Below are 27,497 nucleotides of genomic sequence, written 5' to 3'. Positions count from 1 at the left end.
AGAGGTGCTTTAGCAAAGCCTGCTGCAGTTAGATTTTAGAGGGCTTTCTCACATGTTATCGTACTGCTAGAAGAATCTTTACTACCGCTATTATTCCCATTTTACAGATGACAAAACAAAGGCACAGAGAAGATGATTTAGTGACTTGTCTACTGCAACAAAGGGTGTGAGGAACAGATGAGATCCAGCCTTGAGCTTCTGCTCAAAACCCTCAGTCTTTACTGTGTATGGAGAAACAAACAACAACAGCAATAACAACAAACAAACAACAAAAAAAACCAATACCTGGGTTATTTTCTGCATTAAACCTTGTTCTTCTCAACAACGTTGAAATTTAACTAATCTTTGTCAAGGATAATGTTTTAAATTTGAGGAATTCCTGGGTTCCTGATCACAGGAACTGGAATACAGGGAGTTCTGGGCATGACTTCTCCCTAAATACAATGATACACTTTGGATAAAATGATCTGTGATTGCAAGTCTTCTACAAACTTTGTATTTATTTACCATAGCCAAGGAGTCCCTGTCCTACATGTGGTATCAAAGTTCCCTTTGAAAAATTTCTGGGGAGATTAGGCATTAAAATAGAGGGAACATTTTGAATACATTTAGAATAAAACAAAGGCTTTTTTGTGCTTGCGTGAAGGGGAGTTTAGGGGAGTCGATGTCTCATCTTGGAAAACCTCCCACAGGTTTTGCAGCCACAGTAAACTCTGGGGGCTACTCCCATCCCCGTCCTTCACCCCTCCCCCCACCATCCAATCTGGTGCAAGGAAGTTGCTGTCACCCCAAGGCCAAGCAGAGCGGGTTCTTGAGCCTCGAATCTCAGGGTAGGAAGGGCTGCTATGGGTGATCTCGAGGAACCTCAAGATCTTCAAGCATTTTGCAAAATGGGTTCTGTGGGATGTTAACACGGAGTATTAGGGGGACAATGTTTCCGTGGTCACACCACGGGTCAGTTGAGAAACACTGGTTTAAATGAAGTCACAGAAGTTTCTTTTTCCCAGGGTTTCTTGGAGGTGTTCATGTGCGTGTGTGTGGCAGGGGGAGATCTTTAAGAATGGGGCTGTGCTCTGCTTCCCAGTTAGGAGATGAAGGAATCTCTTGTTCCTGGAACATCTGAGGCTTACAGAACACGCTGTGAAAATTCTCATCTAGTTCATCTTGCCCCACAGACAGTGCCAGCTTCATGGCAAGTGCAGTCACGGGGCCCAAGATTCCTTTAATGTTCTGCGGTCACCATCTTGAAATTCTTAGTAAGTTCTGAACAAGGGGCTCTGTTACCCGAAAACTGGGTTCACCTCTTGGTGGGTGTTAAGCCAATAGACACAACCAAGTCAAAGATCTGGAGAAGGAAGGATTTATTATTACTTGCAGCAAGTAAGGAGAACACTGGGGATCAGTGTCTCCCCAAATAGCAAAATTGGGGAAGTTTTAAGCTAAGGGTACATGCACATTCATGAATGGGCTTGAGCAGAGGAGAATTCAGCATAGAATTGGGGCAAAGGTTGACAGAGTCCAAGCTTTAATTGATAGAAGTCACGAGGGTCAACATCATCATTCCTTCCTCCACCTGGGTGGGGACCTTAGTTCCTGCAGATCGCAAAGATGTGCATCAGATTGTTATACATATCTCTCTTGAGGAGGAACTAGGACTCTGTTTTATTGCTGAACTGTTGTTTCTTGACAGCTTTCCCTTCATTCCTGCATACCCTCACTTCTCTTAAGATCCTTGATTACTGAGACCTGTTCAAGGGCAAGCACTGTGGCCAGACTTACATCACGAAATAGCTTCTCTTCTGTCAAGAAAGCCATGCCTGGTTCTCTTTCTCTGGGGACCCCCTACCCTATCTGCTTACAGCTCCGCACCTGGGTTTTGCACTGGGCCCTACAAATGACGTAGCTGTCCCTGCCTACGGAGGACCCAGAGGAGGAGCTGGGTCTTGGCCTAAACATTTCCTGGTCTTTCCTCTCCTTCCTCTCTGTACTCTTCTTAGCTTCCTCTTCCCACCTATGCTGGCTCCCTCCTCCCGTATCTCCTCCTGCTTCCCTACTTTCTGCCTCTTCCATCCTACTCCTTATGCCTTCCCTTTACCCTCTGTCTTCTACCCGTGGGCATATGATCTTTTCTCCAGCCTAGATTTAAAGATCCCTGGAATAAAGCCCTCTAACGTTTCCTTAGCTCTCTTTGCGCTTGCGAAGGGATGTACCACGTACTGTAGCAAAGTGCACACGCTGGAGGGTGGTCAGCCCTGCACTGTGCTGTCAAAATAATACCGGCTGTTACCGCTCTGCTCCAGGCGCTGCTGCATTCTCTAGTTTGTATCTGGGAATTCAGGGAGAGGAGCACAGAACACAGAAGAAAGCAGAAAGAGGACACATTTCGATGGTCTTTAAAGCAGTCCTTTCCGAGACTAATAGCCTCTTTTGTCTAAACGTATTACATTAATGATCTGAAATGAAATGTTGTTAGCACCTTCTTACAGTTAAAGGAAAGGATCAGTGCAGTGCCCCTCAGCACATCAAGGGAAGCATCAGAACTGAAGGCGGGTTACAGCATCTCTCACTGACAACCAGGAAGGACCCACTTACCATAACAAGGCAATCTTCCCTGCAGGCTTTCAGAGTCATCAAAGACCACCCTTCCTGTCCAGCCCTGTTTCCATCTCTCTCCCTTAACTTCCATTGTTGTCAAGGTGTTTTTTTGTTTGTTTGTTTTTGTTGTTGTTGTTTTGGCAAGTAATATAAATTTAAATCAAACCACTGTAAGGAAAGAAAAGGAGATATATTGGTTCCTTATAACTGAGCAGTATAAGGGTTGGGAATGGCTTCAGGTATAGCTGGATTCAGGAGTCCAAATTATGTCATCTGGACTCCTTGCCCCCTCCTTCTCTGTGATCCGTGGCACAGTGGTTAAGAATCCTCCTGCCAATGCAGGGGACACGGGTTCAAGCCCTGGTCCAGGAAGATCCCACATGCCGCGGAGCAACTAAGCCTGTGCGCCACAACTACTGAGCCCGTACACCTAGAACCCACCTCAATGAGAAGCCCACGCAAGCAACAAAGAGTAGCCCCTGCTCACCGCAACTAGAGAAAGCCTGCACGCAGCAATGAAGACCCAATGCAGCCAAAAATAAATAAATAAAATAAATTTATTAAAAAAAAAAAAAGAGGGTTTCTAGTACTAGAAGAGGGAATGTGTGTCCAAAATGACAACTCAGGTGACGCTCCCTTCTCAGTCTGTCCCATGACTCCTCCCCTCCCCCACACTTTGCTTACATCTGCCTCAGGGCCTTTGTGTGGCTCTAATCCCCGCCTTTTCTCCACTTTCCTAAGCCCAACCCATCGAGGCTGAACCCATAATGACCACTCAGAAAGTACTTTATGGGCTCTTTTGGGAGCCCATAGAACACTGAAGAGGTTTCACAAGGGAGACAGATCTTCTGTTGATCTGAAGTCAGGTATCCTAGCTACCTATCTTCATCACGCTTCTGTGAGACTCTGTGCTGGTCAAGGCTTTTTAGTTGAAAGGATCAGAGAGACACAGGAGTTAGTACAGATGAAAAGGCGGTGGGCTCAAAGGAGTCGAGGGCATCTCCTGGAACCAAAGAACAGCTAGCTGAACCCAGGGGACTCTGGAAGCCCTGGAGCTCTAAGATGAGACCAGCCATGCGGTGCTCCGGGGAGAGATGGCCTCCCGTCCTCGAGTCTGTCTGTCTGCTCGGTGCTCCTGCTTCCCTCGGCAGCTGCCTGTATCTGATTGGTCTTCACTGTGCTGTCTGGGAGAGGTGGCGGCCTGGCGTCGGCACCTTTTAGTTCCCATGCCCACCATTCTCTGGGGCTCTTTGCTTGGGTTTTTGAGAAAAAAAGAACACATTTGGTCACTGAGCAGCCAATGTATCAGCTGTCTTTGGGCATCCCCCACTAGTCCAGTAATCTGTTCATCGGGGTCATGTAGCACACACATGGTTGACCAGGCCATGGGTGGGAGCGGGTCTCGGAAGAGTGGGTGTGGACTGAGCAGGCGCCCCAAAACATGCCTCTTATGGATACGTGGAGCAGCTGTTCACAGGCTAATCGGTTAAAGCTGAGAGAAGTTAAATGACTCACACAAGGCCACCCAGCCAGGGAGAGGTGTCTGTCCACTGCTTTTTGGTCACTTCTAATGAAGAGGAGATGCCCAAAGCCCTCAGCATTGATTAGCTCTCTGAGGCCGTGAGGCTCTGGGGAAGGAGCCAGGCAAGAGGCTGGGTTTCAGTGGACCCCACAGTGAGCACTGAACTAGACCCTGGAGTGGAGAGGAATTAAGACACTGGGGGACTTCCCTGGTGGCTCAGTGGTTGGGAGGCCACCTGCCAATGCAGGGGACACGGGTTCGAGCCCTGGTCCGGGAAGATCCCACATGCTGCGGAGCAACTAAGCCTGTGCGCCACAACTACTGAGCCTGCACTCTAGAGCCCGTGAGCCACAACTACTGAGCCCGCATGCCACAACTACTGGAGCCCACACACCTAGAGCTCGTGCTCCACAACAAGAGAAGCCACTGCAATGAGAAGCTCGCGAACCGCAGCGAAGAGTAGCCCCCGCTCGCCGCAACTAGAGAAAGCCCACGCGCAGCAACAAAGACCCAACGCAGCCGAAAATAAATAAATAAATTTTTTAAAAATAGAGGTAAATTTAAAAAAGGACCCTGGGATTTGACTAGAAGGGCCTTGGTGACCTTCAGGGAAGCAGGTTCAGGGGGTGTTAGAAACTGATGATGGAGTTAAGGGGGAGGTGAAGAAAGGATGGAAAGACAGGGAATAAAAGGGAGACGTGGATTATGAGAAACAACAAATGATGAAGCCTTGGTCTGTGTTCTGGCATCAGGGACTGTGCTCTCTGCTCTACCGTGTTATAAGAAATTCCAGAATAGTGCCCTGTCCAATCGTTAAGTTAAAAATGAAGGGAAGGGGACTTCCCTGGTGGTCCAGTGGTTAAGAATCCACCTTCCAATGCAGGGGACGTGGGTTCGATCCCTGGTCGGAGAACTAAGATCCCACATGCCGCGGAGAAACTAAGCTCACGCGCCTCAACTAGAGAGAAGCCCGAGCACTGCAATGATTCCGCAACTAAGACCTGATGCAGCCAAAAATAAAATAAATAAAGCAGTTCTTTAAAAAAAAAAAATGAAGGGAAGGAAGTCCTCAACGTGGTACATAGGTAAGCATTAAGTCCAGAGACTCTGATACACTTCAGAGAAACCAAGAAGTATGTGCACAATAGGATTTGGGTTGAAAAGGTGCCCATAATAGAACAAAGTTCATTGTTAACACAGGCAAAGTGTTTTTCTAAGTTATAGGGCATTATCTTACCTTTTGTGACATTAAATGCATTTTGCTCTCCAAAATTCTTCATCAGTTAGGAATATTCTTAGCTGCTCATGATAGAAAATCTAAATAAATAATTTAAAATGTATAAAAATATAAACTTAATGAACTAGATAATATACCTCTGTCTCAGCAAAAAGGCTGGAAGTAGGCATTTACAGGGATGGCTCAGGTGATCATCCGTGTCATCCAGTATTCAGACTCTATTTTTCATTTCACCCTGGTTGGTTTTTCATTCGTGTAATGGTCGTCACCTCATGGTTGTAAGGTGGCTGCCACAGCTCCGGAAGTAAGGGGAAGAGAGCCACGAGCAAGCCCTCTTCTTACATTTGTCCCTTTTTACCAGGAAACAAATTATCTTTTTCAGAAGCACCCCAGCAGGTTTCCTAAAGTGTCAGTGAAGAGACTAGGACACTTGGCCGGTATAGCTGCAAGAGAAGCTGGAAATGTAACCGTCCATCAAAATGGAATGTGATATCCTTGCCATGTTTAGCTCAATCAGGATCCGTCCCCTAGGGATGTGCCAGGGTTGGACGCATTCCACCTGAGCAAAATCTGTGTTCCATTAACAAGGAGGAAAGAGTGAAGGCCACCAAGAGCCTCTTTACAATCCCTCCCATCTACCAGCGATACCGTTTTCATGGTAGGCCTCCTCACAGTGGAGACAAGTAATGCTGAAGGCTTTGCACCAACGGTGGCTCATGTGCTGAGTCAAAATGACTCTAAGATGTAGAATAAGTCACATGTCAACACAAATCACCAGGGAACACGTCAAAACTCCTACTTGCCACTTACCTTGAGTAGCTTGGCTTTGCAGATAGAGTGCTCTCTAGCAAAAGAATAATTTTTAATGTCATTTCTTACTCTTGCTTCACACTAAGGGTTTTGATCCATAACAAACATGCAATTACTCCGTAACATGTCACAAATGTCACTGACATTGGTTTCTTTAAAATCAAAGTGTTACTCATATCCACTGATACCATTTGCTGGGGGATTGTTCTGGACGGAGTATGCTTCATTGGGCTTGATTTCTTTCCTCCTCACTTTCAAATTCATATTCTCGGACCTTCCCTGGTGGCGCAGTTGTTAAGAATCTGCCTGCCAATGCAGGGGACATGGGTTCAAGCCCTGCTCCAGGAAGATCCCACATGCCGCAGAGCAACTAAGCCCGTGCGCCACAACTACTGAGCCTGCACTCTAGAGCCCGCGAGCCACAGCTACTGAGCCCGCGTGCCACAACTACTGAAGCCCACGTGCCTAGAGCCCGTGCTCTGCAACAAGAGAAGCCACTGCAATGAGAAGCCCGTGCACTGCAACGAAGAATAGCCCCCGCTCGCCGCAACTAGAGAAAAACCGTGCACAGCAACGAAGACCCAACGCAGCCAAAAAAAAAAAAAAAAAAAAAATCATATTCACTACTTAGCAAAGTATGTGTAATTGAGAGATTTGTTCATTTGGGGTTTCATAAAAGGTTAGCTGATTTGTTGACGTTAAAAACAAAAGAGCATTAACTTAGAAGCCACGTTTAAATAACTGAATATTTTTCAAAATCTAGCATGTGTTCCCAGGGGCTGGAGGCCTGGTGAAGATCTTGACACATTGGTGGGCTTGTGACATGTCCGACGACTGTGGCCTTGAAGGGGTTTAGGCTGAGTGTGGCCAGATCTGCTTTCTAAAAAAAAAAATCCAGAAACCTGAATTCTGGGGAAGTCTCTCAATTGTTTGCATATTGGCAACAAAGTCTTAAAATTTTAAAACACTGAGCGCCAAACTAAACCAGATTTACGGGCTTGATTCAGTGAGAGGGTTGTCACTTTTCAACATCAAAAGAAGTCCCTTATTTGAGAGATAAGATCACAGAAGCCCAGGGCAGAGACGGAGCAGGTGCAGAAGGACAGACAGGCCTCGGGGGTCTTTCCGGGCCAGACAGGTGGTGGTCCCCTTCACTGAGAGGTTAGTGGCTTGCCCAGGAGAGCAGAAGCTCATGTAGACTCTGAATTCCCGTTCAGCACGGGAGAATTCTCTCCTCCAGTTGCTGGGAAGGTTGTCCACTGACAGCTCGCGGCTATGAGCCTTCTTTGGAAACTGGTTTCACTCCAGAAAGTTGCCTCCACAAGATACACCCCTTTCTCAGGGCAGCTGGCATCCAGTGAACCCCCAATCCCACCGCACTTTGTCCTGAAGGGCCAGCCCCGCTCTGAGCTCCCCACGGGGTGGGCTGAGGCCTTCGCTGAGACCACATGGCAGGGAGACCTCTCCCTCCATCCCGTGCAGCCTGTCTCCTCCCCACACGCCGTCGATGCCGAGGGCTCTCCCTGCAGGCTAAGCTCCAACTCTGCTCCTGCCCCCCGGAACATGACCTGTGACCCTTAGCTCCCCTCTCTCTCTTTTCAATGTCCCAAGTAAGTGTATTTTAATGAGCAAGACCAACCTAAGATAGTAGCAATTTTTTTTTTTTCAAATTTTTCACATGAGAACATGATTTCTTTCTTTTATTTATTTATTTATGGCTGTGTTGGGTCTTCGTTTCTGTGCGAGGGCTTTCTCTAGCTGCGGCAAGCGGGGGCCACTCTTCATCGCGGTGCGCGGGCCTCTCACTATCGCGGCCTCTCTTGTTGCGGAGCACAGGCTCCAGACGCGCAGGCTCAGTAGTTGTGGCTCACGGGCCTAGTTGCTCCGCGGCATGTGGGATCTTCCCAGACCAGGGCTCGGATAGTAGCAATTTTCGATGAAGACATTTTCCTCAGAGATTTTTCTTCAAGAGATCTAATTTGAACAGAGCCTCCTTTACACACACCTATTCAAAACACAGGGCCTAACAAAGGAAACGTGTAAGAGCCATGCAGGAAGCTCTTTTTTTTTTAGACCAGCATAATCTTTTTTTTTTGTGGGGGGGGATATAATCGACGTATAACATTATACTTGTTTAGAGTATACAACATAATGATTTGACATTTGTATATATTGTGAAATGATTGCAACAAGTCCAGTAAACATCCATCAGCACTCATAGTTACAAAACATTTTTTTCCTTATGATGAGAACTTTAAAATCCACCCTCTTAGCAATTTTCAAATATACAATACGGTATTATTAACTATAGTCATCATGCTCTACATTACACCCCCAGGACTTATCTTTTTTATAACTGCAAGTTTGAACCTTTTGACCCCCTTTACCCATTGCACTGATACCTCCCACTCCCCATCCCTGTCAACCATCAATCAGTTCTCAGTTCTCTATATCTGTGAGCTTGGTTTTTTGTTTGTGTTTTGTTTTGTTTTAGATTCTACATGTAGATGAGATTATACGGTATTTGTCTTTCTCTGACTTATTTCACTTAGCATAATGCCCTCAAGGTCCGTCCATGTTGTCCCAAATGGCAAGGTTTCATTCTTTTTTAATGGCTGAATAATATTCCATTGTATATCTATACCATATTTTCTTTATCCATTCATCCATCCATGGACACTTAAGTTGTTTCCATGTCTTGGCTATTGTAAATAATGCTGCAATGAACATGGGGGTGCATATATTTTTTGAGTTAGTGTCTTCATTTTCTTCAGATAAATACACAGAGGAGGAATTGCTGGATCATACAGTAGTTCTATTTTTAATTTTTTGAGGAACCTCCATACTGTTTTCCACAGTGGCTGCACTAATTTACATTCCAGCCAACAGTGCACAAGGGGTCCCTTTTCTCCACATCTTTGTCAACATTCGTTAACTGTTGTCTTTTCGATAATAGCCATTCTGACAGGTGTGAGGTGATATCTCACTGTGGTTTTGATCTGCAGAGGAGCCTTCTGGAATGCCTGTTCAACAAACAAACTGCCTCTCCCTTCAAGTGTCAAACCTGAGTGAGTTTGCAATCCCTGTCGCCAGCATCTGACGAAAAGCCCAAGGAAGGAGTCAAGACTGAGAACAACGATCGTATTAATTTGAAGGTGGCGGGGCAGGATGTCCGTGGTGCAGTTGAAGATTAAGAGGCATACACCACTTAGTAAACGAATGAAAGCCTATTGTGAACGACCGGGTTTGTCAATGAGGCAGATCAGATTCAGATTTGATGGGCAGCCAATCAATGAAACAAACACACCTGCACAGTTGGAAATGGAGGATGAAGATGCAATTGATGTGTTCCAGCAGCACACAGGAGGTGTCTGCTCAAAAGGGAACCTGCTACTTTAGTCCAGAATTCTGTTCCTCCGGACCAAGAAGACATTCTCAATTAGAAAACCGCAATTTGGTTCCACCACATCCTGACTACTACAGTATAGTTTCTCTATTCTTTCATTTTCCCCTTCCCCATTCCTTTATTGTACCTAAAGTAACTGGTGTATGTGCACAAGCATATTGCTTTTTTTTTTTTTAACTAAACGGCCAATGGTATGTTTTGATCGACATCAAATGGAGACGGAATGGGGAAAAATACTGGTTCTGTGAAGATACCCCCTTTTCTCCATTAGTGGCATGCTCATTCAGCTCTTATCTTTATATTCCAGTAAGTTATTTTGCTCTCACTGTTTAACAAAAAAAGAACAACATAAAAATTCTTGCATACCTTGTTCGATTGGAGAATTTTAATGTTCTTCATTTATCATTGTAAAACCAAGGACAATTTTATAACTTTTTTGTACGTAGCTGTTACATGTAGGGCAATCTTTCTTTAAGTAGGGATAAATTACTCTAAAAGAAATGAATCCTAGATACTTTTCCCTTCAAGTCAAGCGTCTTGCTGTTTAAATAAACTTCTTGTTTAAAAAAAAAAAAAAACAAACCACGCACGGCTCCTGAAATGCACCTTATTTTCATTATTTCCCATGAAGTGGGTGTAGTAGGAAGAATAAAGGCCTCCAAAGATGTCCATTATCTAATCCCTAGAATTTGTGACTAAGTTATGTTATGTGGCAAGGAGGAGCTAAGATTGCACATGGAATGAGGCTGCTGGTCAGCTGACTTTGAAATGGGGAGAGTATCCTGGATTATCCAGGTGGGCACAATATAATCACAAGGGTCCTTAAAAGCCTGTGCAGGAGGCAGCACAGACGCAGTGTCAGAGTGACGCAGCATGAGAACGATGCCATTGGCCAGAGGTGGAAGGGACCCATGAGCCAAGGAATATGGCCAGCCTCAGCAGTCTGGAAAAGGGAAGAAAACAGATTCTCCCCGGGAGTCTCGAGAAAGGAATGCAGCCCTGCCCACACCCTGATTTTAGCCCCGTGAGTCCCATTTCAGACTTCTGACCTCCAGATAGTACATTTGTGTTGTTTCACTAAGTTTGTAGTAATTTGTTATGGCAGCAATAGGAAAGTAATGTAGAAGGTCAGTCAAGTAGAAACAAAATTCACTTATGAAACTTCTTTAGTTTTTAAAATAATATTGATACCATCAAGGTACAGAGCTGTTTTATGCTCAGATATTTTTTTCCATGTGACCCACTTCTGCAAAGTACCAGTTAGTCCTGTTTTGTACACATTTTTTCTTTGGGATAAAAACTAGTGTTTATTACATGAAACACTTTTTTTTTTGACCAGGAGGGATTATTTTGTCCTTTATTAGCTGGCTGTTAGAAATGACTTGCAACAATGTCCAAGCTCTTTATTTCCAATCAGGAATTATCTTGGAGTAGCGAATAGGGGAAAAATAGTTGTGAGCCTTTTATATTTCCATCAGCTGTCCCCAGATAATATAGGTGTGATAAATGAATTCATGGGGAAAAAAGCCTGGGTAGCTGCAATTTATAATGTTTTTCAGTTACCAATTTATATGTTAGAACACTGGGGTTTGATCAATCAAAGAAAATCATTTGCAATAACAAGGATTCCAAGAGCCTGGGATGTTGCTTCCTACATACCACAAGTTTTGAGCCGATAAAAGCAACACTTGTTTTAGAAGGAAAAAAAGAAAAAAAAATGTAAATGCTGAGAGGAATGAATAATACAGCTATTGAAAGGCACCTATAGACAGAGCTGAGTCACAGACATGCAATAATTCAGAATATTCAGAACACTGTGAGAAAAGGGTGCTTTTCCCAAGCTGGGGTGTCTCTGCCTCCTGCCCTGGATGTGGTGCTCCCCCCACCCTCCCTGGGGCTCCTACACTTTTTTGATTCTAAAGCTCCACAATCATTATTGTCCTTCACTCTCAGGCTTTTTAAAAGAAAACACTTAGACGTCTCCATAACACATTTTCCCCCTCCTTTTCAAAAGGAAGAGAATAAAGCCTTCTGAGGAGAGAAGATACCTCTTCAGTGACCCTTGTAACCAACCAAAGAATTCAATTCAATCCAACAAAGAGTTACTCAGATAAGAAAACTGACCCAAACACGATGGGGAAAGGGTATTGATGCCGATTACAAATCCTCAGCTGTTGTGCGTTTATTCTTCACAGTTAGAAGAGGTGGTGGCGGGACTGCCCTGGCGGTCCAGTGGTTAAGATTCCGCGCTTCCAGTGCAAGGGGCACAGGTTTGATCCCTAGTCAGGGAACTAAGATCCCATATGTCGCGAGGTGTGGCCAAAAAAAAAAGAAAGAAGTAGTGGGGAGCTGATACTTGCTATGGACTGAATTGTGCCCCCCCCCGCCCCCGCCAACTTCCTGTGTTGAAGTCCTAACCCTCAGTACCTCAGAATGGGACTGTATTTGGAGACAGGGCCTTTAAAGAGGTGATTACCCTAAAAGGGAGTCCTTAGCCTGGGGCCTAATCCCATATGACTGGTGTCTTTTTTTTTTTTTTTTAATTTTATTTATTTATTTTATTTATGGCTGTGTTGGGTCTTCGTTTCTGTGCGAGGGCTTTCTCTAGTTGTGGCGAGCGGGGGCCACTCTTCATCGCGGTGCGCGGGCCTCTCACTGTCGCGGCCTCTCTTGTTGCGGAGCACAGGCTCCATACGCGCAGGCTCAGTAGTTGTGGCTCACGGGCCCAGTTGCTCCGCAGCATGTGGGATCTTCCCAGACAAGGGCTCGAACCCGTGTCCCCTGCATTGGCAGGCAGATTCTCAACCACTGCGCCACCAGGGAAGCCCCCTGACTGGTGTCTTTATAAGAAGAGGAGATTAGGACAGCGGGGAACACCAGGGATGCTTGCACGTGGAGGAAAGACCATGTGGGGACACAGTGAGAGGGCAGCCACTTGCGAGCCAAAAAGAGAGGTCTCAGCCCTGCCCACACCTTGATCTCAGACTTCCAGCCTCCAGAACAGCGAGAGAATCCATTTCTGTTGTGTAAGCCAGCCAGTCTGCAGTGCCTTGTTAGGGCAGCCTGAGCAAATGAATACAGTACGTACTTATAAAGCGAGACTCTCGGACCCCATTGGAGACATCACAGTTGTGACTTAGCAGCAGCCCAGACAGAAACTCTCGGATCCCAGCGTGGAAGCCCGATGCTGGCTCCTGCCAGAGGCTCAGCACCGCCCTTCCACACTGGCCGGCAGTATTCATTTCTTGCTTGACCACTTTGCCTCTTTCCCTGTGCGCCTCGGAAGTCTGGGGAAGCTGTGGCTTCTCCGCCTTTGCATTTCTCCCTGTCTTCAGCCCCGGATGTTACACAGCACAGAGCAGGCAGTTTTAAATGCTGGTTAAATCAGGGCTTGTCTCTAATCAGTGTGCATTCCTTACCTCCACCAAAAAGTATGGTAATGATGACCATCCCTGGCTACACTAAATGGACCAACAGACTCTCTGAGAAGATGGGACGGTAGGTCAGGATGGGACATGAGGTCTTCCATTCGGGATTCCTGCAGACACTGTATCCCACGTTGGATTCCTCCAAAACTGACTAGTCTTCTGCCTCTGGGCAGACACTGGACTGGGCCATGGGAACGTGATTATGAAGGAGCTGTCCCCTCTAGGAGCAGGTACAGCTGTCCTCTCTTCCCTGGAATACAATGTGATAAGCGTCATACCCGTGGGCTGCCTGCACCAGCTCTGAAGATGGAGTGACAGGTTCTGTTTGGGAGGCCGGGCAATCCAGGGCTAGGAAAGCAGCTGGAGATCCAGCCTGGGGGGATGAGGCAGTGGCCCTCTGACCTTGGCAAATTACTCAGTCTCTTTATGGTTTAAATGGAAACTATAGAACATATTTTGGAAAGTTGGTGTAAATATAAAATGAAAAATTGAATTAGAAACTGCATAATGGGACTTCCCTGGTGGCACAGAGGTTAAGAATTCACCTGCCAGTGCAGGGGACATGGGTTCGAGCCCTGGTCTGGGAAGATCCCACATGCTGCAGAGCAACCAAGCCCGTGCGCCACAACTACCGAGCCTGCGCTCTAGAGCCTGTGAGCCACAACTACTGAGCCCGCATGCCACAACTACTGAAGCCCGCATGCCTAGAGCCTATGCTCTGCAACAAGAGAAGCCACTGCAATGAGAAGCCCACGCACCGCAACAAAGAGTAGCCCCCGCTCGCCGCAACTAGAGAAAGTCCACGCGCAGCAACAAAGACCCAACGCAGCCATAAATAAATAAATAAAGGAAACTGCATAATGTAATGCCTCACACATCGTAGGTGATTGGTAACCATGAGGAAGAAGAGAGCCCCTCGAAGGAGGTGATCGGCCAGCCTGGCCTTGAACAGTGAGCAGGAGCCCACCAGACAGAGGAGAACTTGGACGGAAAGAGGTAGACCAGGCAGAGGACCAAGGAGAGAAAAGGTGCTGTTCGGGGAGCCCTGGGTCACCCCATGTCTATGTTAGGAATATTGTGGGAAATCAGGAAGGCAGAATGGGACTTCAGTGCCAGGTGAAAAAGTGCCAGGCCTCTGTTCTATAGTTAACAGAGAGTGTGTGACAGAGGGGTAGAAGGTGGAAGTAGAGGAGGAAGGGGTAGGGTCAGTCCAAGCTGCCTCCCATTTTTCCAGCCTGGGCTCTGCTTCCTTAGATGGTAAGGCCAGAAATTGACCTGGGAAACAGAAGAGGTTAGTGGGACTTGTTTGTGGTTGTTTGGGGTAGGTGTGAAGTAGACACGATGAGATGATGCTCATGTTAAGCTCATGTGGCTTTTGGGGTATCCAGGGAGAGATGCCTAGTGAGCTTGTCAAAAAAGAGTCTAGCCTTTTGTCAATCAGTCCGGGATCCATAGTGTCCCCAGCATGGGCTGAGTACTGTTCTAAGTTTTTCCTGTATCACCTCATCTCATAACATCCCTGTGAGAGGGACAATATCCTGAGCCTCATTTTAAGGATGAGGGCTGTGATGGACTGAACTGTGTCTGTCCACAGCGCCCCTGCCCCAATTCATATGTTGAAGCCCTAACCCCCAATGTGACTATTTGGAGATAAGGCCTTATGGGAGATAATTAAGGTTATTTTTTAAATTAATTAACTAATTAATTTATTTATTTTGGCTGCGCTGGGTCTTCATTGCTGCGTGTGGGCTTCTCTAGTTACGGCACGTGGACTCAGTAGTTGCGGCACACGTGCTTAGTTGCAGCATGTGGGATCTTAGTTCCCGACCAGGGATCGAACCCGGGCCCCCTGCATTGCAAGCATGGAGTATTAACCATGGACTGCCAGGGAAGTCCCGATAATTTAGGTTAAATGAGGTCATAAAGGTGGGGGCCCAGTCCGATAGGGCTGGTGTCCTCATAAGAAGAGGAAGAGACATCAGAGCTCTCTCTCAGTGTGCACACAGAGGAATGGCCACGTGAGGTCACAGTGAGAAGGCAGCTATCTGCAAGCCAGCAAGAGAGGTCTCACCAGAAACCAACCCTGACGGCACCTTGATGTTGAACTTCTAGGCTCCAGAACTGTAAGGAAAATTAATTTCTTTAATTTTTTTTAAAGATATTTTTGATGTGTACAATTTTTAAAGTCTTTATTGAATTTGTTACAATATTGCTTCTATTTTATGTTTTCTTTTTTTGGCCACGAGGCATATGGGACCTTAGCTCACTGACCAAGGATTGAACCCACACCCCCTGCGCTGGAAGGTGAAGTCTTAACCACTGGACCGCCAGGGAAGTCCGTCTTTAATTTATTTTAAATTAAAGTAAATGTTTAAGTTACCCAGTCTACAGTATTCTGTTATGGCAGCCCAAGATGACTAATACAAGGGCAATTAAGCCCAGAGACACTAAGTAACTTGTCCAAGGTCACACAGCTGGGAAGGAACAGAGGCAAGATTTGGCTTAGGGCAGAATCTTTGCTTTTAACCACTAGCCTTTTTGCCTTTAACTACTGCCTCTCTAGGCAGTGTGTGTGTGTGTGTGTGTGTGTGTGTGTGTCTTTATTCCAAGAGGAGAGGTTGACTTCTGGGGCCCCCCTGCACTGGTGTGCCTACCCTTGAAGCCTAGTGACTGTTGTGCCGAGGCTGCGTGGCCACGTTGCAAGCTTCTCCGTACACTCCTGTGAGACTAGGGAGGAGGACGCTTCTGTAGAATGGAGAATAAATGTGTGGTCTGAGGCAGGCAGAGCTGCAGACATGTGCTCTGGCATGTTCTGTTTACTGTATGTTGCCCAGGTGCTGGAGGCGTGGGAAAGAGTGGAAAAGGCTCTGCCCGGCCCTCACCCTCACCCTCACCCTCACCCTCACCCTCACCCTCACTGGGCCAGCAGCACCTGTGAACTAAGTGAAGAGAGAATCCAATAGGCTACGATCTGGTAAATCATCCAGAGACCCACCACCATACGGTAGTTACAGTTTGTTTTAAGATGAGCTTTTGTTCTTTCCCATGTAGATGAATTAAAGATCAGGCTGGGGCAGGTGGAAGTGGAAAAAATAAAATCAGATTGGTTTTCACTTGGAGACCTGTGGATGCATTCCTGGTCATTGTTTTATTTATTTATTTATTTAATTGGCGTATAGTTGATTTACAGTGGTGTGTTAATTTCTGCTGTACAGCAAAGTGACTCAGTTATACATATATATACATTTTTTTAAAATAGTCTTTTCCATTATGGTTTATCACAGGGTATTGAATACAGTTCCCTGTGCTACACAGTAGGACCTTGCTGTTTATCCGTTCTCTATATAAAAGCTTACATCTGCTAACTCCAGCCTCCCACTCCATCCCTCCCTCATCCCCCTCCCTCTTGGCAACCACCAGTCTGTTCTCTATGTCCATGATTCTGTTTCTGTCCTGGTAATTGTTTTTTTTTTTTAATTTTTATTTATTATTTATTTTATTATTTTTATTTATGGCTGTGTTGGGTCTTCGTTTCTGTGCTAGGGCTTTCTCTAGTTGTGGCGAGCGGGGGCCACTCTTCATCGCGGTGCGCGGGCCTCTCACTATCGTGGCCTCTCTTGTTGCGGAGCACAGGCTCCAGACGCACAGGCTCAGTAATTGTGGCTCACGGGCCCAGCTGCTCCGCGGCATGTGGGATCTTCCCGGACCAGGGCTCGAACCCGTGTCCCCTGCATTGGCAGGCAGATTCTCAACCACTGCGCCACCAGGGAAGCCCCTGGTAACTGTTTTTGATTCTCAACTCTTTCTCCTCATTTTGAGGAGGGTTCCCCCCCCCACCCCGGTTGTTTGTTTGTCCCCTTGCCCTGAAGTTTCTGAAACATTCCGCAGCTCCGTCCCTGCCAATTCTGCAGAGTGCTGCTGTCGCTCGGAGCCTGTTCGCAGCCAAGTGGGAGAGTTTCTCCACAAACTGCCATTTCAGTGAAAACAGAAAATAAAATGCAACCAAGCACGTTACAAGGGGGAGGCAGTGCTAGGTTCCTTGGCTGTGATGCGGCCTGATTTGCCTGGCCTGGCCTCTCTGACCTTGACTTTCTTTGTCTTGGTCTGGCCTGCTAGTTTGCATACTGAGGCTCCCTTGGCCTTTTCTCTGTAACTGAAGGCTTGTCATGACTGGGAAAGTGTCCTGCCTTCCCAAGTCCTCTTCTGAACACTCTTTCACCCCACTCCCAACATCTGTCCTTAGGGAAGAGAGCCTTGGTTAAACAAACTCTTTACTAAGAAGTTGTTTTTAATATTGTCATTCCTCCCAGGTGACTTTGCATTTTCCAAGAGGGCTGATGTGTTTCCCAACACTATGTGCAGATGAATCACCTGAAGCATTTATTGTGCTGTAGATTCAGATTCAGTGTGTCTGGGATAAGGCCTCCCCAAGACCCTGCCTTTCTGACACTGGGCGGTGATGTTACTGCTGGTCCATGGACCTCACTTTGAGTAGCCAGGCTATAGATGAACACTGAATGGGTGAATGGTTGTAAGGAACACTACTGGAATGGGTATTAGGGTTCTCCAAAGAAACAAACCAATAGGAGATATCTATATTTATATAGATCAATATAGATATATGAAGAGATTTATTATAAGAAACTGGCTCATGTGATTATGGAAGCTGAGAAGTCCCAATATCTGTAATTGGCAAGCTGGAGACCCAGGAGAGCTGGTGGTGTCAGTTTCAGTCTGAAGGCCTGCAGGCTGGGACCCAAGAAGAACTGGTGTTTCAGTTTGAGTCTGAAGGCAGGAAAAGACCCATGTGTCAGGGAATTCCCTGGTGATCCAGTGGTTAGGACTCTGTGATTTCACTGTGGAGGGTATAGGTTCGATCCCTGGTTGGGGAACTAAGATCCCGCAAGCTGCGTGGTGTGGCCAGAAAAGAAAAAAGGACTCATGTCTCAGTTCACATCATCAGGCAGGAGGAATTCTCTCGTACTCACAGGGGGCTCAGCCTTCTGGTTCTATTCAGGCCTCCGACTGACTGAGTGAGGCCCCCTCGCATTAACAAGGGCAATCTGCTTTACTCAGTCTACTGATTCAAATGTTAACCTCCTCCAGAAACACCCTCACAGACACACCTAGACCAAATGTTTGGACATCCCCCCCCCCTGCCCCCATGCCCTCATCAAGTTGACACATAAAATGAACCCTCACAGGACGGGAGTGTGTATCCTCCTCTGGGGTTTTCGTGGCCCCTGGGCTGTCCTGGCTCACCTTCTTGGAATTCCCTAGTGAGAAGATCCAAGTGTGTCCCCTTGTAAGCTGTGTTCATTGCTGCACCTCATCTAAAAGCTCTCAAGGGGGCTTCCCTGGTGGCGCAGTGGTTGAGAATCTGCCTGCCAATGCAGGGGACACGGGTTCAAGCCCTGGTCCGGGAAGATCCCACATGCCGCGGAGCAACTAGGCCCGTGAGCCACAATTACTGAGCCTGCACGTCTGGAGCCTGTGCTCCGCAACAAGAGAGGCCGCGACAGTGAGAGGCCCGCGCACCGTGATGAAGAGTGGCCCCCACTTGCCGCAACTAGAGAAAGCCCTCGCACAGAAACGAAGACCCAACACAGCCAAAAATAAATAAATAAATAAAATAAAATAAAATAAAAAAACAAAAAGAAAAACAAAAAAAACCCAAAAAAAACCCAAATAACTCAATTTTCCAAAAAAATAAATAAATAAATAAAAATAAAAGCTCTCAAGGGCATCTCTCTACATAACACCTGGCTGTGCTCCTTCCATTCTGGTGTATAAAGGACAAATGCTACTTTACATTTATGTTCAACCCCTTAATTTAGTTATACTGAGTGCCTGCTGTGGGAAAGGTACAAACTGGGGGTCAAGGAGGACAAAGGGTGAGACACCCCGGAGTGGCAGAAGTGTAGAAGGGACAGGCTACTTAATTTGTAGGGCCCAGAGCAAAAGGGAAATTGCAGGCTTGTGGTTCAAAAATTAGGATTTTTCGCTTGCCAATGCAGGGGACATGGGTTCGAGCCCTGGTCCAGGAGGATCCCACACGCCGTGGAGCAACTAGACCCGTGCACCACAACTACTGAGACTGCGCTCTGGAGCCCGTGAGCCACAACTACTGAAGCCCGCGTGCCACAACTACTGAAGCCTGTGAGCCACAACAACTGAGCCTTCGTGCCACAGCAGCTGAAGCTCACGGGCCTAGAGCAACAAGAGAATCCACCGCAATGAGAAGCCCGTGCACCGCAACGAAGAGTAGCCCCCGCTTGCTGTAACTAGAGAAAGCCTGTGTGCAGCAACGAAGACCCAACGTGCCAAAAAAAAAAAAAAAAAGTTAGGATTTTTAAAGGCAGCATTGGCAGAGCAATAAACCAAGTATGGGGCCCTTCTGAGTGCAGGAGCCTGTGGGGGTGCACAGGTCATATGCCTGTGTGAAGCTGGTCCTGGGTACTGGGGAAGGAGGGAGGAAACAATATGGTGGAAGGAGCAGAGGGGGGGTCAGCTTAGGGGCCAGATGGAAACGCTGGCCTATTGATTTGTGCCTCTTTTTCTGTGTGTGTGTGTGTGTGTTATATTTTTTTTGGAGTCAATGTGTATTTTAAAATTATTTATTTATTTATTTATTTATATTTTTTGGCCATGCTGTCTGGCATGTGGGATCTTAGTTCCCTGACCAGGGATCGAACCCATGCCCCCTGCACTGGAAGCGCGGAGTCTTAACCACTGGACTGCCAGGGAAGTCCCAATTTGTGCCCCTTTTTGTTTTCTTCCTTCCCTCCCTCCCTTCCTTCTTTCCTCCCCTCCCCTTTTTTAAAAAATAAATTTATTTAATTAACTTATTTATTTTTGGCTGCGTTGGGTTTTTGTTGCTGCGTGCGGGCTTTCTTTAGTTGTGGTGAGACGGCATTACTCTTCATTGCAGTGCACTGGCTTCTCATTGCGGTGGCTTCTCTTGTTGCGGAGCACGGGCTCTAGGCACGCGGGCTTCAGTAGTTGTGGCATGCGGGCTCAGTAGTTGTGGCACACAGGCTTAGTTGCTCCATGGCATGTGGGATCTTCCCGGACCAGGGCTCGAACCTGTGTCCCCTGCATTGGCAGGCGGATTCTTAACCACTGCACTATCAGGGAAGTCCCTAGGTTAGGTTTTAAAGCCATCTTCCAGCTGTTTCTCATAGCTCTAGAGGAGTGACTCTCAAAAGAAAACCATCCCAAGAATGGCTTACCAGAAGACAGAGATTCCACTTTCTCTGAACCTATTGTCAGGGTCTTGGTATTCATTCGTGACCTGGCTGATTGGATAGAGAAAAGCTCAGAAGATACAAAACAGAGGTCCTTGCCAGTAAAATATGACTAACTAGAACTTTCTTGTTCTAGATTTTAACTCAAACTGTCTACTAATCTTTGAGGCAATCTATCAGGTGAAGGGGGTTCTTGGCAAGAGATTGAGGATGAGTCAGCGCAAACTCACAATAGCTGCTTTGGAAAACCACTCACCTCTCTCTTGGTGGGTTCCCAAGTAAATGATAACTCAACCAGTAAGTGCTTTTGTGACAAATATATCTTTAAAAAAAATTTTTTTTTTGCCACGCCACGTGGCATGTAGGATCCTAGTTTCCCAACCAGGGATCAAACCCGTGCCTCCTGCAGTGGAAGCACAGAGTCTTAACCACCGGACCACCGGGGAAGTCCTGAGGTATGTGTGTTTTTAATAAGGTGCCTCACGTCCTTTTAAAAAGAGGTCATCCACAAATAAATGACAGAAAAGAAAATAAGTGCCAAACTCCTCGTTTTAGGGAACACAAGAGGCTAATTCATTCATTCTGTAAATATTTACTGAGCAATTACTTTGTGCCAGGCTCAGTTCTAGACACCACAGCAGGATTACAGCAGGAAATGAAAAAGACCACAGCCCTGCCCTCTGGGAGCATGTGTTCGAATGGAAGGTGGAGGTAGAAACAGAGGCTGCGCAGGGCTGACTAGAGAGGAGAGAGGGTGTGGGCTTATCTCTGTGGTTTAGATATGGGGAGATAGTGAGAAAGGCCATTTTCTGTGACTTAGCTATGACTGTATTTAGTGAGGCTTTCAGGAAGTGATGGGGAAGAAAATGTTGACTTGTAGTTGAAATTAGGGCCAAGAACTAGAAATATAACTTCTTTGGGTTCTTTTATCCTAAACCCTTAATTCTACCCTTAAAACTCCACTTTTTTTTTTTTTATTGCCAATGCTATGTTCTTTTGAGATGTCAATGGTGCCCTCAGGAGATGGGACACCAGATGGCATTTGTCTGTGTTTTAATCAAAACGCCCCGTTCTCTTCGCCACGGTGTGAAGCAGCAGCATTCTGTGCTGAGCAGAGACAAGAAACAGTACAGATACCTGTAGTAGCTTTTTAGATTTCAAGGGCAAGAAATGTACCCAAAGGTTAGGTCAGCCTAATTTCATTAACTTCAGTGGTGACACCATTATTGTGGGAACAAACCCTCCCATAGTCAGCCCTGAGCAGATTCCGAGAGGCAGTAGTCCTAATGTGTTGATGTAGGTGGGGCTGAGGGAGAGAACAATTGACAAAAAGCCCCAAATGGTGGTTTCCTATGTATCCATCTCCCCTTTATGGGCAGGGCTAAGCATTTCTCTTCTACTGTCTCCTTCATGGTTTTCAACCACTTAATGAAATGTTATTATCCAATTTTAAAAATGAGGGAACTGTGGGTCAGAGAGTTTAGTTAACTTAGCTAAGCCCAATAGCTAACTTCTTGTATGAGTGCATACTGTGTGCTGTGCTTGACTTCTTTTTAATCCCTTCAACATCCTTGTGGATTAGGTGGTGTTACTGCTGTTTTACAGAATGAAAAATCGAGGCTTATGAAAGATTAAATAACTTGCACAAGGCTCTGGAGCTGGAAAGCGGTGGAGCTTGGATTCAAACCAGCCAGTGTAACTCCAGGGTTCTTCCTCTCCACCGCTTTTCCGATTTCTTAGGAGCCAAAAGAGCTATGCCCAAGGCAAGCAGATGACCATTCTGAGGACTCATCTGAAGCTGTCTTGCCATGTTACCTCCTTAACAGGAGGGCCATGATGGCAGTAGACCTCAGTGAGGCAGAGAAGAAATAATTTTGGGGGGGAGGGGAGTTACAAGTGACAGATACTCATTATATTATTTAAATATAATTTCAGCTGCTGTACGAGAAACCCAAGTATCAGAGGCATAATAAAACAAAGATTGCTTTCTCTGACATGCAATAGTCTTGGTGTTGGCGTGTGTGTGTGTGTGTGTGTGTTTCTCATATATATTCCCCTTCCAAGATGGTGGCTTGTAATAGGTTAAGAAATTGCTCTTTCTCCTGGGATGAAAAGCTTCACAAAGGAATGACTCTCCATTGAGAAGTTCGGGCAAGGTCTTGGCTGAGATGAGGTCTTTCTTTGAAAGTGTGTCTTTTGGAAAATCTCTCAAACGTCACTCAACATTCTTGCAATACCCATTATGGGACTTGGTGGACATACCACTCTGAGATCTACTATCCTAACCATTCTTCTCAAACTGATGTTTTAGAAACCTTTCGGATCTTTAGAGCTCTTGCCTCTTTTTTTGCTCCTCTATAATTCATTAAGTATTTTTGAGAGCCCCAAATGTGCTAAGTACGGTGCTAGGCACTGGGATACAGCAGAGAGCAAGATAGCTAAGAATCTGGATCCAGTGAAGTGCTGTGCTGGTGGAGGAGACCATAATTAACTGGCAATTTCAGCCTCCTTTAATACAGGGGTTGGTGGAAGCACTGGGGGTAGGAGATATGGTTGCATGACCTTAAATGGATTCGGCAGGTTTCCAGTGTCTACAAGACTGTATGCTGCAAGTTGGAGTTCAGCAAAAGTCCGCTGCATGGATGCACTGGCTGTTAAGCTAGGATCTGGAGAATGGGTGGGAATTAGTCAAGTGAAGGGAAAGTATGAGGGTCGGGTGGGGAGTGGGGTGGGCTCTGGGCAAAAGGAAGAGACCCAGAAGTGAGAGAGCAAAATGAGATTTTTCTGTTTAGAAGGATGATTTTGCAAAGTGGAAAGTGTGGAGAGTAGATTTCAGGAGGCAAGGCCCAGGGTGGAAGGAGATGGGAGACCTTTGATGTGGTTGGGGGAGAGAGGATCGGGAAGAGGGCATGGATTTAGGAGGAGGCTAGAAAAGATGGGAGAAGGAGGAGGGAAGAGAAGTCAAGGATGACTTTCAGTGTTCCAGTTTAGTTTTATGCTCTAGGACACAGGCATTTCTTTTTGCGGATTCTTTTTGTTTTCAGCCAGCTAACCCCAGGGGCACAGGCCTCCCCACTCCCTCAGGGCGACTGGGTCCACTGAATCAGGTTGTAGTGAATATTCACCCCAGCCTTTGTTCTTAATGGTGGTGTCCAAAGCTCTTAAGGTGAGGAGGGAGCATTGGCGGGTGTGGGGAAGAGATTTCGTTAGCGTCTCTACTGCCGGAGTCCGGGTTTCCTCTTCCTCACAATCTCGCCAAAGGTAAATGGCAAACATCGTTTCCGGATTTTACAGAAGAGACCAGGAGGTAGGTCTGCGTGAACTTAGCCCGAGTCGCATACTGCTCAGGAGGTGAATGTGAGCCTGTGATTTCAAGTGTACTTGCTGGGCAAGGTGAGTCAACCCGGTGAGTCCTGGACTCTCCAGGATTCTGTTAAGGCCACCGTGCCCTACCTGGAGCTTGGTTAGCGTCTAACACCTCCCAGCATCCACAGGAAGGGATTACATTAGGGTTTTTTCTTCTCGTCCAAAAGTTCCTGTCTCCCCCTAGAGTCAGGCACACGCCTCCCAAGCCAGACCACGTGTCGCAGGTACAACGTTTTTTGGCTCTTCCCCTCCCCCCGTGCCGTTCTTCTTTCCTCTCCGCCTTAGGTGGCAGGAAAATCCTTTACCTCGGACCAATCCCACTGATACCAAGCCGCGCGCGCGCGCGCGCGCCAACTCGAGCTCCTTCTCTCTACGTCATTGGCCACCTCCACCTATGCACAGTGACAGGCAGCTTCGCGGACCTATTGCGGGAGGAGGCGGAGGCCGCTCTGCCCTCCCAGAGCTGCTTTGTTAGGGGCTTCCTCGCTGTTCCCCAGCCGCCGCGCCTCCGCTGCCTTCCCCCGCTCTCTCCAGGCCGCGCCGCCGGAGCCTAGTGGGAAGGCAATCCCGGCGTGCGTGGTGGGGGAACCTCTCCGGCCGCGCGCCGCGGGCGGGGATACAGCCCGGGTACCCAGCGTGCGCCTGTTGTCACTCTTCAGCCCAACTCCGAACGCCCCGCTCCTGTGTCCGCCGTCTCTGATTGGCTGTCCGGAGGCGGAGCGATTGTCAGGCGGCCCAATCGGAACTCGGTTTCCCACGGGCTTCCACGGACCCGCCCCCGAGGCGGCTGGCGGAGGCACCCTGACAGCTCCCATTGGCAGACGGCTAAGGGGCCGAAGCGAGGCCGGGCAGAGCAGCGCCGCCGCCGTCGGGCGCGCAGCTCTGCAGCGCCGCGAACGCCTCTGTGTCCGCAGCCCCCGGAGCCCCGCGGCCCCGCATTGTCCCTGGCCCCCTGGCGGAGATCCGGGACGAACGTCGCGGGTGAGTACCGCGAGCCTGGGGAGCGCCGGCCGGCTGGCTAGAGCCGCCCCGAGGGTCGGCGGTGAGGACGCCCGGAGCCTCTCTGCCCGTGACGGGCACGTCCTGACCCCAGTCTCCGGCACATTGGGGCTCCCGGCGGGTCCTAGCTCCCCCCGATTGGGCTTTACTCGTATTGTTTTCGCGTTCCCACACTTGGGAGGTGGGGAGCTAGCGAGGGGAGGCAAGGGGAGACATCCTTCGCTCGAGGGAGCAGTAAGGAGGGAGACGAGCCAGTGGCGCCCAGGTGAGGTGCCTGGCGCCGAATGGAAGTGACAGTGTCCAGGCGTTGGCATTCGGTCTTCCCGGCAGCAGGAGGTCAGCGTTGACCTGCGGCGGCGGCGGCACTTTGTATTTGTCGGCTGATTTTTATCAACTTCGGGGAGGGCGTGCGTGTGCTTGCGTGTGTCTCTCTGTGTGTGTCTCCGTCCCTGACTTGGGCACCTCCAGGCCTGGGTTTTCGGCGACGCTGACTGGGCGGTCACCTTGGCTATCCGTGCCACGCTCGGGACCCGACTCACGGGGCGGAGAGCCTGGGGGTTGGCACACAGGGCCGGGGACCCGCCGCAGACCTGGGAGGGGACATTTAAAGCGGTCTCCTGCGCGGGCGCAGACAATGACTCGTCCGGGCGCGGGATCCTGGGGGCTGTGCGTCGGGTCCCCGCGCCGGATCGCGGTCCCGCCTAGCTCTCTTGCAGGCTCGGCCGCTCGGATGCTGCTGCGCCGCACCGCTCCGCTCATCGCCCAGCTGGAGACCCGCGTGGGGCCCGCTTTTGTTTACAGACCTCGCCATTGGGCGAGAGCTGCGTACTGCGCTCCCCCGGCTGCAGCCGCGAGCCCCCCTCCGAGCTGGGAGAAGTTGGTGCATGCTGTCAGGTGACGCCCCCTCCCCGGGCCTCCTGGAGAGATGCTGCGGGGAATAGACGCCCAGACGGCGCCTTCGTGCCCAGTCCCCGCTGCGCACGGCGCTCCCAGGCTCCCTACACCCAGAGGCCCTCTCGCATTGGCGGCCGTCGGGGCGCTGACTGAGCCACGTTCACCTCCCTTCCAGTGGCATCCTCTGGGTTCGTCCCCGAGCCAGTCCAGGTGGATTCCGAGTCTGCCTTTTCCTGCGTGTTGGCAAGTCTTGAAGGACGCGCGCGAGCCCTTGGGGACGCTGGCCAATCCGTGCCCGTTTCAGTGGTACCCACTCAGCCCCGCGGAGCAGCTGTGGGGCATTCTTCAGTCAGAGCGGATCGGGTTACCCACGCGTGCTGACTTGGCGTCCACTTTGTTTGAGCTGTAACAGAAGTGGAGAGCTTGGGCGCTGAGGTCAAAAACCCGGCTTCCAGTGCCTACTCAGCGTCAATCACGAGCTGGGTGATCTGTTCCAGACCGAGCTACTTAATCGCCCTGCGTCTCAGTTTCCGGGTCTGTAAAGTGGGGATGATGAGTATTCCCATTTGTGGGAGTGGGAGTTAAACGACAATATTAATCAACTGGCGCAGTGACTGCTACGTACGAAACACTGGAATAACGTTTCCGTGTTAGAGGGAATCTATTGCAGAGGATGGCCCCGCGTCTCTTCCCCTTTCTGCAGTTTTCCGTTCTCCCAACTCCTATTTTATTTTAAAAAGCATGAAGGATTGTTGTTTTCAGCTTCAAACAGGGCGTGTTGTACTTGCTCTTAGGTTTCACTCTACTTATCTAATCGCTTACAGCTCCTTTCTTTTGTATTTGAATTTCCATTAGGTTTTAGTTTCTTCTTCCTTCCTTCTTTCTTAAGGCTCTGCTGAGACCCAGGCCTGGGTTTGGAGGAGGAAACCAAGTCCAGGTGGGAAGTGGTTGCGCTGAACCAATGGCCGCTGTGCAAAGTGAATAATACCCGGATGGAGGGAGGTTTGAACAAAGAGATACCTGGAGGCCGGGAGGGAGTACTTCCTGGTAGAAGTGAAATTTGAGCTGTGTCTTGTAGCAGAAGTTTGGTAAATCGCTGGTTTCTAGAATATGCTCTTTTGTACCCCACCGTAAAAACCTCCGCCAGGGAGGTTGTCTTGGAGTGGTGAACACCGAAGTTCCTAGGTAATTATCTTTGAATAGAAGAGAAATATACCTTAGGCGGAGGTTGTCGTCTAACTAGGGAAAGTAGGAGAATTGATTTCACTGAATACCTTCAAAATGCTGTCAATGTGTTTTGACTTGTTTTTCCTTTGCTCCATCAGCACTGCTGATTTCCTTCAGGCAAAGAGAGAAGCCAGTTTCAGACAGGAAAAACGAAAACAAGAAAAGCCCCTCCGTAACCTACAATCAGATGAATAAATAGTTTGAAAAAGACCATCTCAGGCTTGGCTACAGAATAAGATATTGAAAAAAATGCTTCCTGTTCCAACACCCTTTTGCCTGTTGGAGCAAATTATTGAGTTGGGTCCAGTAACACCTCACTGAACGTAGATCCCAGGGGCCTTTACCGACCAAAACAAGCAAGCAAACAAAAACAAAAAGTAGGCGAGGGACTTGCAGTTTGTCCAGTGGGAGAGAAGCCCACAGGGAATGTTCCCCATGCCCTCTGCTCCCCTGGGCCTGCCTCAGTCACCCCAATTGGAGGCTGCCTCATACGAGCTACCGGGTCAGTAGCATTATTGCTAGATGCCAGTGGAGAAATGTGACAACCTATTTATTTAAAATTCCAGTCGCAGAAATGATTCTGATCCTTCCTGCACTTGTTCTGGGAATTCTCTGGCCCTTAGGGATGCTTGAAGGCAGCTTTGCCCCCTGCTGCTGCCTGGGGATCAAATCAGTTGGGGGCCTGGACTTAAAAGGGAGCACGTGGTCAGGAAATCTCATTAGCCGACAATTTAAACTGCACTCTAGTGCGCATCCAAAGAGCTAG

The 27,497-nt window shown here is 48.1% G+C and overlaps 2 protein-coding genes and 1 pseudogene across 7 annotated transcripts in view; all 3 read left to right on the top strand.

Moving 5' to 3' along the window:
• The window catches only part of LOC130708084 (uncharacterized), a 96,785-nt gene extending 87,430 nt beyond the window's left edge, over positions 1 to 9,355 (top strand). For 2 of the 3 annotated variants that reach the window (XM_057545025.1, XM_057545024.1), the window contains one exon: positions 9,170 to 9,355. In XM_057545025.1, the coding sequence (XP_057401008.1) occupies positions 9,170 to 9,236 (67 nt within the window). In that variant the 3' untranslated portion in view covers positions 9,237 to 9,355. Of the gene's footprint in view, positions 1 to 107; positions 210 to 9,169 lie in introns of those variants that run through there. The other variant, XM_057545026.1, reaches the window with a different exon arrangement.
• On the top strand, positions 9,245 to 10,102 carry LOC130708077 (small ubiquitin-related modifier 2-like; annotated as a pseudogene).
• A 14,347-nt stretch (positions 10,103 to 24,449) lies between these two features.
• The window catches only part of TIAM1 (TIAM Rac1 associated GEF 1), a 407,741-nt gene continuing 404,693 nt past the window's right edge, over positions 24,450 to 27,497 (top strand). For all 4 annotated transcript variants that reach the window (XM_057545316.1, XM_028166880.2, XM_057545319.1 and 1 more), the window contains exon 1: positions 24,450 to 24,592. The gene's annotated coding sequence lies outside the window, so the exon portion shown is untranslated. The remainder of the gene's footprint in view (positions 24,593 to 27,497) is intronic.

This window comes from Balaenoptera acutorostrata, chromosome 4 (assembly GCF_949987535.1).
Source record: "Balaenoptera acutorostrata chromosome 4, mBalAcu1.1, whole genome shotgun sequence".
NCBI classification, from domain to species: Eukaryota; Metazoa; Chordata; class Mammalia; order Artiodactyla; family Balaenopteridae; genus Balaenoptera; species Balaenoptera acutorostrata.
Note: the sequence above shows the minus strand (reverse complement) of the source record. Positions and strands in the feature narration are given on the sequence as shown.